General features: G+C 35.6%; 1 protein-coding gene across 3 annotated transcripts in view; it reads left to right on the top strand.

The window, feature by feature from the left end:
- PTPRQ (protein tyrosine phosphatase receptor type Q) overlaps positions 1 to 12,031 on the top strand; it is a 132,018-nt gene that overhangs the window by 102,736 nt on the left and 17,251 nt on the right. Inside the window, exons 51-53 of one of the 3 annotated variants that reach the window (XM_071552158.1) lie at positions 2,571 to 2,670; positions 3,464 to 3,592; positions 11,379 to 11,405. In XM_071552158.1, coding sequence (XP_071408259.1) covers positions 2,571 to 2,670; positions 3,464 to 3,592; positions 11,379 to 11,405 — 256 coding nt within the window. Of the gene's footprint in view, positions 1 to 1,409; positions 1,449 to 2,570; positions 2,671 to 3,463; positions 3,593 to 11,378; positions 11,406 to 12,031 lie in introns of those variants that run through there. The other 2 variants (XM_071552159.1, XM_071552160.1) reach the window with 2 other exon arrangements.

The raw sequence follows: 12,031 nt of genomic DNA, 5'->3' as shown, positions 1-12,031 counted from the left end.
TGGCAGAGGTATTCATGACACTGCAGGGATCCTTACATTGTTTTGGTTTCTAAATCTACTTGTAGAAAAGGTAGGTCTCTGATCTGGAAAATCAGAAAGCTAACCTTTTATCACTGCAATTTAATACTGCATGTTTGAAGAGGAAAAAATACAGAAAACCTTGAGAGATTTATCTGTGACAGATGTCAGATGCTCATGTTGAACACAGGAATTTTGCTAGGAAGGAACACTGAAGCAGAAATTATTGGAAAACACAGTTGCAATAATTAATTTTTTTAATTATAGTAAATGATACATTTTTAATAGGATGCACCCATTCAACCATACTTGAAGTACCACAACCCTCCTCTTGAGCTGAAGAGGTGGAGTTTCTTCCTCATAACCCATGACTGACATTGCAAAATTCATGTTCATACTACAACGAAAGGTCAGGGTTTTTCTATTAGGCATTTAACATGTGGTGATAAATAGTGTTTAAACTTCTAATGCATCAAGGCAGATTGTAACTTTTTTGCAAAGTCTGATAACTAGTTCAGCAAATCATTGTGGGGAAACTGCTAGTCCTGTGTAAGTGTACTTTTTCCACCTGATATATAAGGCTGATTAGATAGGAAATAATCAAAATAGGATTTCCTGACACTGCTTTTTGTGTAGAAACTGAACTTATGATATTTTATTAATACAGTTTGTCCTCATGTGTTGAGCACAGAATTTACACAACATAATATTTTTTTCTCCTTTCCCTTGCCCACGATCATCACTACAGACATGTCTACACAGACAGGTGTAGTCCTTCCCTGTTGCAAAGAAGTAGAACAAAATGTGGGATTTTTATTCTTGGTGCGTATTCTGCCTGCACTAGTTTGATTAATAGGATCAGTATTGTTTGGACTGATGTTACTTGTAGGGTTTAACACAGACTTCACTGTTCACTGCAAAATGGATAGAACCATTGTAGAGATTCCTCTGGGTATTCTTCTGTCCTTCTTCAACATTGCTAACATGTTTGCCTTATCACAGTGATAACTCAGTGGCACAGATTTTTTCATGCATTTTCTCATTGAAACATTTTTGTATATACTTATTTTTCTATTCTATTGTCTTTCCCTGCCTAAATTTATCTTACCTTGTAATGTCCAATGTTGGATCTAAAACTTTGCTAATGCAGTGAAAAAAAAATATTTTAAGTGTTTTTCAAACTGTACTGAATTCTGTTGTCTGTCATTTCCTTCAGGCATGATATTGCTTATTCATGTTACTTTTGGTCTACAATAATTTCACACTTCCGTATGTTAAATTTCTACCTCACCTACTGTTGATTACGCTGTATTATTGTAACTGATTATTCCTGTCTACTTGCAGAACCATGTATCTGATCTTACAAAATTGCATTCTACTGTTTTCTTCAGATAAATCAGAATAATTTTGAATTTCAATCATGTTCTCCCATGTACATCAGTCATTCCTAATTGGCTCAGCCTTGGACAGTGACAGGAAACCCATCCTGGAGCTGGCTGGCATTGGCTCCACTAGACACAGGGGAAGAAGCTTCAAGCAGCTTCTCATAGAAGCCACCTCTGTAGCCCCCCTGCTACCAAAACCTGGCTGCAGAACCCCAATACAGTTTTCTATAGGGGATCAGCAAATGCAGGTGAATGTCAATATAAGTGAACAATACTGGTGGTAGTATTCCCTTGTTTTTCTTCTCACTGTTGCCTAAGGGAAAAAGAGGGTGAAGGTTTTTTTACATAGGTACTGGATTACCTGAAAAGCTGGGAAATTAAGTGAGTTTCTGAAATTTAGCACTAAAAGCGTTCAAAAAGAGATCCAGAAATTATTAATCTAAAGAGTTTATCAGTTTTTGCATGACCTTTCATTCTCACCTGGAAGGACAGATTAAAATATGAACACCTTTTTTATCAGAGGCCTTTTTGACCAACTGGTGGTTGTTCCTGAATACATCACCAGTTCTCACATATAAAAGGAGCATGAGTTAATGGTCAGTGAGGCAGACTAATAAAGAAATTTCAGATCTGGTCACTAGTTGAATTCCTTCAGCCCTCTCCAAATATCTCTAAAATTAGGATCTTTTATTTTTTGCCTGCGAGTGACAGCTGTAAGCCTCATAGCTTTAGGATTGTGCTCTTCCTTTTCCACTCAAGGAGTTTTAGTCCTCCTCTGTTCTTGGCTGCACAGAGACTGAATCAGATGCTCAGGTCAGGCCAATGTTCAGACTGGTATTACTGCATTGTAGACTTACCTTAACTTGTTTAGCAAGTTGTCTTGGGTTGATCAAAACTGGAAAGCACCAAGGGATGGCTGCACATATAGCCCTGGCTATGTACTATTAACATTATGTATTACATAGATCAGCAATGCTCAGGAACCTTTACATAAATTGTTTCTAGTTTTGTTACATTTTTCTTTCTGAAGCAGCTCTGCAGCCAACAGATCCAGGCGTACAGAGAAAAAAGGAGTCTGTCTCTCATCATTCCCTTATTTCACACTGTCAAAAATGTAAAAAATACTAAAGAAGATATGAAATACTAGCATTCCACTTTCTGTTGCAGGTGAAGGACGAACAGGAAGATCTGTAGAAGTTATCCTTGCTGTTACTTTGTGCATACTTTCAGTTGTTCTTTTGGTGGCTGCAGTATATGCTTTTGCAAGGTAAGCTTTATGTATCCTTGCCATAGCATGTTTGAAAACACTCAAAAATATTTTAAAGAAGAATTGAAACAGTCCTATAAATTGAATCAATCTGGCATTTCAAAATGTGTTAGTTTTTGGTTGGGATTTTTTTTGTCTTTTATGTAGAAACTTAGGGAGGGACTCACAAAGACTTCGGTCTTGATAGAATAACCACCATAGATGAAGAAGAAAATCCAACATGTCCATAGAGTAAATCAGAGAAGTAGCCTACCTTAACCTTTCAGAGCCACTTCTCTGTTGACAGACCAGAGTGTCAGCTGGTTGCAGTTATCGTGATGGCTAACACTATTTATAGCTATATTTGAAGTAAATACTCTAAATTCTATTTTCTGTCTTGCTAATAATTTTACCAGTTAAATACACTGAAGTCTCACGCATGTAAGGGAAATTGAGCCCTAATTCAAATTGTGAACAAAGTCTCCATGTAAAGAAGCAGGCTGGGTGCTGCACACATGGTGTTAGTTTGTGCCTTCATCAGTTCTGTTCTTCCTCAGCTGCATTATTCAGGCATTATGAAAAGATTTATGCAGGAAAACTAAAAGAATACAGCAGCTAGATTCTTTCTTCTGAATTTTAGACAATGTTACTTCAGGATTTGACTAAATTACACTGTTGGAAGGGAGAGAAGAATAAAAGCCAAGGAAGTATTTCCAGCAACCTTTTTTCAGTTTCAGCCTGTCAAATCAAAGTATTGACATATGTGTCCTTAAATCTTTTGCATGTTTATTTTTCCCTGTTATTTTCTGTTTAGAATTCGGCAAAAACAAAAAGAGGGAGGTACATACTCCCCACGAGATGCTGAAATTATTGACACTAAATTCAAACTGGATCAGCTAATCACAGTGGCAGACCTGGAACTGAAGGATGAGAGATTTACACGGTAAGCATACTCCTTAGGCAAAACAGTAGTCAAAAAGGTCTGTAGCCATGACCCCTTTCTGACCTTTGCTTGTTTGGAAGTGTTTGTGCTGTTCTTATTTACACAGGTCACTGAGATCCTTTTTCAAAGAATGACCTCCATCCTCAGGACACTTCTCACTAGCTTTTAGAAAATCACTTAATCTTAAGCTCTTTTTACAAGATAAAGATCTAAGCACAAATCACTGTTTAATTGTGTTAGCCAAAAAAGGGATAAATATTTTTAAACATGCAGAATTTCTGAGGTCTTCTAATGGCCCAGTGTTTTGTGTAGACTGCAAACTTACTTAGTATTTTGAAAGAACCAAACTCCCAGAAGTCCCAGTCAACTAATTCAAGAACAAGACAACTAATTCAACAACAAATCAACTAATTCAAGAAAAAATCTGTCATTGTTAATTGACATAGAAAGCTTTTTTCTTTCTTTCTTTTTTTTTTTTTAATGAATGCATTTCCCTAACATCTGGGTTTCTGTGTAGCTCAGCACACTGGCTATCCTGACATATACTCCTTTAAGGTGCACGCAGCAATTCCAGGCTATTCATATTTTCTATCTCACAAGGAATCTTGTCACACATATTTATCAGAAGGAAAACTGCTCTTTTTGACTGCCAGAAATAAGGATATTGTTCACCAAATAAATATAATTATGATTCTCAATAATATGTGACATTTAACTGAGTTAGTAATGTTTGGTGCACATTCTTCACCTGTCTATATTTCCCCTGCTGTGTCACAGATGAAGCACTGTGGTAGGCAGACTCCCAGAAAATGTGAAGACTAAAATAGTGTTGCCCTAGTAGTCAAACCATCCTACTGTTGCAGACTAGGAATAGCTGGAAGATGAAAGGCTTTAGCTGTTGACCTGGGCTTTTTGTATGTCTACGTGTGTGGTACAGAATAAGTTGATTGCATGTACAAACCTGTCCAAACCAGGCACACAGGAATGGCTGCTTGTGACAGATGAGAAAACATACTGTGAATCATCTGGAAATCATTGCCATTACGGCTGTGGTATGTTCTGCTGTGATACTTGTGCAGATAGCATTGTTTAGTACCTGCTAGTAACAGTGGGAAGCATCCTCTGACGACAGGACCATTGCCAACGCACTGTGATAACTGTGTCTCCTATAAATTATTTCAATGGATCTTCAAAATTACCTTGTTTTCAAAGTGTTAGCTGAATAAGAATGGTATTAATTTTGTTTATGTACTAAAGTGTTAATGGATTTTACTTCCAGATACTCTTCATTTTTCTTTAGACGCAAGGAGATATTTGTCATCCAGTAAGTTTTTGTATCATTGAAACAACATGGTGTGTTTTCCATTCTGTTCTTTTAACTTGTGTGTTACTATACTATAATGAGCATTATAGTTACAATGATATGTCAAGCTTTGCAGTTATATTAATGACAAAAATTTTATTTGTCATCATGACATCATGTCAATTTTTAGTCCCTAACATTATGTTATAACAGTTCCACAACTATCTTGAAATAAATCAAGGCAATTTTTACATGGAAATTATAACACATTATGGCAATATAGCCCTGAGATATACAAGATATCCTAGAAATAAAGGTAGTCCAAATGTGACATAAAAACATGCTGTTCATTTCCTTTAGCAGTTAGAATGTACATACTTAAGATAAATTCTCTTTTTTCTTACGTGCCTTTTGTACTCACACTGCAGCTGTTTCATACTGTGCCCTTACAACCTCAGCAACATATCCACACAGTCAAATCTTTTATCAGTTTGCAGATACTATTCTGCCATTTGTCTGTCTAAATTATGTGTAGTTTAGATTTCTACAGTCTCAAACTCTACAGGATAATTTCAAACGATATTATTTCATACTTATGTACTCTTTGTTATGTGATTTAGGTGCAGCTAGGCCTTTACTGAACAATGCTTCAGCAGTTTTACTTACATCACACTTATTTTAAAGAGTCAGTCTCACATCTTGGTTTGCAATTTGTCATGTCGTTCCATCTGTATTTTTTTTTTCTTTCCTCCTTCTGCCCCTTCTTGAATGGTCAAAAGCAAAGACTCTGTTTCTGTCATTGTAAGGTACATGATGCAGCTGTTAATTTTTTTTATTATTACTTTTCAAATAGTAGTAGCACTGAAGCTACAGTGGCCTCCTTGCTCAGGTCTTTTGTTGAACATTAGGACAAACTGTAGAAGTTTGATGTGCAGGCATTAATTGAGAGGTCCTCAGGACAGGATTCAGGACATCTTTTCAACTGGAAGACAGAAAATGTACTCTGGGACCCTACTAGATAACATACCCATAGTAATGAGGGGCAGGATATCCTTTATCTAATCAAATTTTTTCATTTATTATGGCTTTTTTTTTCTCTTTCTAACCTTCAAGGAATGCTTCAATATGTGTAATATACTGTTGTGGTAATGCCAGTGACCAAAAGAGACATTTTTGGTGTCTCTAATGCTGTCTTTATATCCCTCCTGGTAATGAGTTATATTAAGGAGCTGGCAGAGGCATGGCAGAATGTGCCAAGAGAGTTTACTGCAAAACCTAATCTCTAAAATATTTTTGTTGCCTATTTTCAGACTTCCACAGTTGCATCATGAAGAGCTTTTGTACTTGTTGCCTTTGGGGAACATCTTTGCTGAAGTCTATCCCAACAATCCTTGTGTTGTCCCTATAATTCTCATGATCTGTTGTTAAAGCAACGACTTGTTAGCATGTTAAATTATTGTATTACATGTTGATGTCTACAGCATAACCTTCACAATTTTCCCATGCATTTGAAATGGGCATCACTGCATCTGCACAACCTACTGCCATACACTGGCTGCATTTAGCCAGGTATCTCAGCTGTGTTTGAAAAGCTTGCTGTGTTTCAGTTTATGGTATCTTGTAAGTGGATGAGGAAAGCATAGATGGGCAGAGTCTCCTTTTCCAGACTGGCATGTTTGTATGTCTTGGATAACACTAAATCAACTGAAACCTTATCTAGCTTTCTATCCTGAAAAAGTGATAGGGAGTTTGTGTGAAAATCTTAGGTTATAAAAGACCCGTATAGATTCTTTTTTTCTCTACCTACCAATCATCCCTTTCAGTGTTCATCTGAAGGGAATGTTTTTGAAACCAGGTGTTTTTTCATTTCGCAGACAGTATATTATTTATCATGGTAGCTATTATAAATCAATAAAGGCATGCACTTGCAGCTGACACAGTTTATCCACAAAATCAAAATACTCTAGCCTGCTCCCCAAGATCCTTCTTGACTGTCTGTCATAGATTGTGTCTTCAGACATTCTCTCATACCTAGTGAATCATGGCCTATGATCTTGGCTCACATTCTCAGAAAATTTGTGCAGCTGGTATCACACAGGAAATAAAAAGAAGTAGAAAAAGGTTTTTCTGTTCTGTATGAATATGACTGGAAATATTTTTTATGATTCCTAAATAAAAAATTCAACAGCTTGAAGCTTAGCAAATGTTCCATCAAAACATAGTATTTCACACATTTTTATAACTTTGTTCTTATGAACTATTTTGCATTACGAAAAGTCAGTTTGAGTAGAAAAAGACAAATTTAAAAGTGCCAAGTATCCCATTTTGACAATTTTGAAACTTTTTGGGGGGGTTAAATTTTTTTCACACAAGGAAATGAGTGGAAAATCCAAGTCCCCAGCAGTAATCTTTTACATACATAATGGTCATCATAAAAGAATTTGCTTGAAAATCTTCAGTGTCTAAAATTGCTAATACTAGAAAGTACATATGCACTGCCTCCCAACAAGTCTTTGCTAGGCAATTTATTAATTGCATGTAGTTTCTGAGAGCATGTAGGGAATTAAATCCTGCTGAATTCAGTGGAAAATGAGATCTTGATGAATCCAAAATGCTAACTTTGAATGTTTGGGACATACATTGCTCCCCATGGTGGTGGAGATGGTGTGAGACAGGCAATAACAGAAAAAACCAACCTTGTTTAAAACAAATATAGCCCATCAATCTAAACTGGATTAAACATCATTTCTTTAAGTACACTGAATATACATATACTGGGTGCTCTCATTACTTTTATAATTTGTCCATAGGGTTTCCCAAGCCACTTTTCAAAGCAGAAACTAATCTTCTGTGAGTAGATTCTATCACTAATTTTCAGGGTGCACCACATTTGGTGAGAGACAAGAAACTCTTCCCTGTTTCAGATGCTTACCTAGGAGACAACCTTTCTGTCACCCTACTGTTGCAGTGGTTTGTGCAGCAAGGATAAACCTAGGTAGATCCCTTTTTCTTAAAGTCTTTCCTTGAGGAGTTGTACCTTGTGGTTGATCCTTTGAGGCTTTTGTTTCACTCTGTGTGAGACATTGTCAAACAAATGGGGCACAGACTCAGAAGAAATATTTCTGTAGCCGTTGCAAATCCCACATAATTAGAAATCCTTTTGGAAGAGTATTGTATATTAAATGGCTGTCTGATCTCACCTTTACTACACATCTGGTAGGTGTCTATATTTTAGGTAACAATTTTGCACACACATTACTTTCTACTGACCAGCCTGTTTCTTTCTGTGGACAGATCTGTCTTCCTTTGAGTGAGGATAGGCATGGCTTCTGCCTTGCCCTTTTATTCAAGAAGTTTCATCTAGTAATCAGATATCAAAAATAGGCTTCCTGAGATTTGTGTCCCAGGAGTACAAAGTTTACAAGTGTATGTGTCCTGGTACAATGGAAGAAATGACCATGTGTTCTCTTTCCTTAGACTTTTAATATTTAGGAAGGGTTAAGCTCCATATTGCTTTCAATTAACTCACTAAAAATGAGTTCCTCCCTTGGTCCTAGGAAGTGTCAGTGGTGCTTATGAGTTAAGCCTTTTGCCTACATAGTCATTTCTGTTGTTTTCTATTTGGACAAAGGTTTAATTCCCTGTGGATTTTAGATGATTGACCCAGAGAGAAAGCTGAGTCTGTGTGGCAATATAGTCTTCAGTTACCACTGCCAACACAAATAAATGCCTTCTTTCTAGCTCTATCATAAGTAATCTGAGTGGGATTCAGATTTTTGATATACTTCAAAAAAACCCCCACACATGAAACAATACACTGTTTTAAAAGAAAATCAGATTTAAGGCAATAAAGCATTCTCTATCTTAGAGAATGTTTTCCTTTCCTAGTTTCAAAGTCAGACAAATGGGAATCTGAAATGGCCAGGCTGAAATAGGGAAATTTTCAACCTTGTGGTTTGAGTCTATATTGTGCTCATCAAGATCTAGTGATATTTATATTCTTATGTTTTATACAAAAGACTAGGAAATGTGGAGTACAAGGTTATAGGTAGATTATTGTTGAAATACTGTAAGATTATTATTACATATTCTAAGTCAAGAGATATGGAAAAAAATACTAATTTTTTTAAGCCTAAGTATGCAGAAACTGAGCACAGGTGGAAGTTGTAGTGAGAACACAAAATTTATCCCTTCTGAAGAACCTTACACAACAAAGCCAACATCTTTGCCACAGTTAGACAAGACAGATATGAATTTTCATATAAGCATTTAAAGTCAATAATCTTATTTTCTGAGCTGTCAAGCCACAGCTATGTGCACTTGTTACTAAGAGAAGTTCTGAAAATCAAGTTCTTCACTTAAATGTCCACAGAGAGATTAATGTGTCAATCTGTAGAGTCCTTGCTTCTTAAAAAATGGTATGCTGCTTGTGAAATATGATATATTATGCCTTTAAAAATCACGCATTATTAATATTACAAATTAATTAGAAAGCAACATAACACTAAATGTTTAATTAATTTCCTAAGCTATTTCAGGGCTTTACTTCCCTGCTTTGAGTACAAGTAAAAAAAGGAAACCTGGTTGACTAACGTGATGTTAATGGTGCTGCCTGTTTCCTGTGTTTTTGCTGTTAGATCCATGTACCTTCAGCACTGAAGCACTAATGACACACTTGCATTGCTTATGTACAGCACAGAAGTGATTTTTATTCCCTAATGACCAAACTGTATTTTCTTACTGCACATTAGATGCAGTAAGCCCCTACTTGCTTTGAATTTGAGAGGAGAGCAAACAGTATTTGAAAAATTACTGCAATGTCAACTGAGTCACAACTTTTTTCTGTTGTTCGATGGTAAAGATAGGTGAATTCAAAGAAAAAAACATGTGTAATTTATTTGCAAAGACTGCTTATGATTTTATCCTGAAAAAAAACAGCCTAAAAAGCTTTATGTTCTGCTCAAACACAAATATACTTGTGTGCAGCACATTTGCACAGCTATTAAGAATACTTTTTCATTAGGAAACTTTAGGTCTGTAATGTTGCCAATACTACTAGAAGGTAGTTTCATCTACCACATAATGCAAACAACAGAAGTTTGTTTAGACATAGAGCACAAGCTATATGTCTAAACATTCTGAATAAATAGAGTTGCATGCTTTGCTATCTTATTGTCTTATTTTTCACTCTGAAGCTATCCTTTGATTGTCCTATAAGCACTTTGAGTTAGGGCCCTTTTCTGTGAATAATTACAGTTTTAAGTCCAGTGAAGATTTCATAGCCATTTGCTTTGTTTGAAGATAACTGTTCCAACAAAGTACGTGTCACAAAGGCATCTTTAGTAGCTTCTCTGATGCTTAATAGTAAATAATTCAACAGGTTTCATCAGTTGTATTAATCTCATTTTGTTATCTAAACTAGAGTTTAACTAATTAAGAATAAGTTAATAAACCAACTTATTTTTAAAGCACTTTTTTCTTTTCTATTAAAATTATGACAGCAGTACAGCAGACATTTTTGTGTTATAGAATACTTTTTATAATATTTGTCTGTAAGAATGCATGACTTTTGTAGAGACAGACACATAAAAGGTGTACTTAGAACTTTTTTGAAGGGGCAAGTTATCTTTTAAACTGTATTATTTTAAACATTTTGCCTTGGTCCTTTTGGATAAACTTTGCCAATCTAAGTGCCCAAAATTTGGTTTCTAAATCCATAAGGCTGAGACTTTTTCAAACAGATTCAGAGGCAATGTTGACCAATTTTCAAGGCCATCTGAAAGTCCCCTGAGTATAGATGCTCATGTAACATCTTCATCAAACTTGCTGTGGGATCAAGTTAAAGAATTAATGTGTATCACTGTTTTTTAAATGCACAAGCATGGAAACAGCAGTGAACATGTAAAAAATGAACATGAAACCAGGACACTCATTTTCAAAGTCTTCAGAAAAACAGCCATAGCTCTGGTTTCTGCAGAGGCACACCAATAGCATGATTCATCCATGAATTATTTTAGATATCTACTTAAAATGACAGGAAATCACACCTATTTCTCTTTATTGATTATAGAAGGAATTTAGAGTGACTAACTCAGAAATAGGTGTCTGAGTTCAGTCCCACTAATCCTGTCCTTACGCTCTGAAATGGCCCTTAGAAGAATGATATTGGGTACATAGTGTAAAATAAAGCATGTCAATGTATAAGAAATCTTGTGCTGCAAGTGCAGATTTCTCAAGTTCATAAGAGCCCAAAGCACTGTTAAATCATCTGAAGAGAATTATAGAAACTGTAACTATCTTACTGATATCTGCCAATACCTGAGATAAAAGCTAAGCAAGACAATCACCCAAGATATCTGAATTTGAACCCATAAGAGAAATAAATCTGGTTCTTTAGTTACTTCATATTTAATCTAGAACCTATTAACATGTACAATAGTGGTTAATTCAGCTTGCTACATTGAACAAAAATCTCTGTTGCAGGTTGCTTAGTTACAGAAAATCCATCAAGTAAGTTTATTAAAGGTTCTCATGTTGTGTTCATTGGTGAGTCTCAATGTGTGGTTCCCTTCTCTGTGTTTAGAAGAAAAACCCCTCCAAGCTGCGTATAAATCATAAAAGCATGACTAATTGCATGGTAACTGGAGAAATGCTTTCTCTCTCTCTGGGGTGAAGCCTGCATGTCTGTGTTTTAGCTTGGGAAGTAATACAGGGATATTTAAACTCCTTGGGATTTAAAACCCATGTCATTATGAGGATGAGGTCACTGCAGTATTTCATATGTCTAAAACCTTGCAATGTGTAAAATGTTTTCTGTACAACAAAGAATTACGTACTTCAGAATGCAATGATAACTTCAAAAATCTACTTTAATGTCAAAACCTCACTTTGAAATGCTGTTACCTGTAAAATCAAACATATGCTATAGTATTGTTGACTTTAGCAACATAAAAAATTTTGTGAGGGGGAACAACAAAGGGAGAAAATGTTTCTATTTTAAGTGACCGAAAGGAAATCAAATAAACATGCTGTGAGCAATTTATAATTTTCTGCCTGTAATCTGTTTCTATTGAACTGAAAAACATTGTTTATTAATAAACTGCAGTTAATAAAAAGGACAAAGATATTTCCTATTG

The sequence above is a fragment of the Pithys albifrons genome, chromosome 3, assembly GCF_047495875.1.
Source record: "Pithys albifrons albifrons isolate INPA30051 chromosome 3, PitAlb_v1, whole genome shotgun sequence".
NCBI classification, from domain to species: Eukaryota; Metazoa; Chordata; class Aves; order Passeriformes; family Thamnophilidae; genus Pithys; species Pithys albifrons.
The sequence above is the reverse complement of the archived record's forward strand: the minus strand, read 5'-3'. Positions and strand labels throughout refer to the sequence as shown.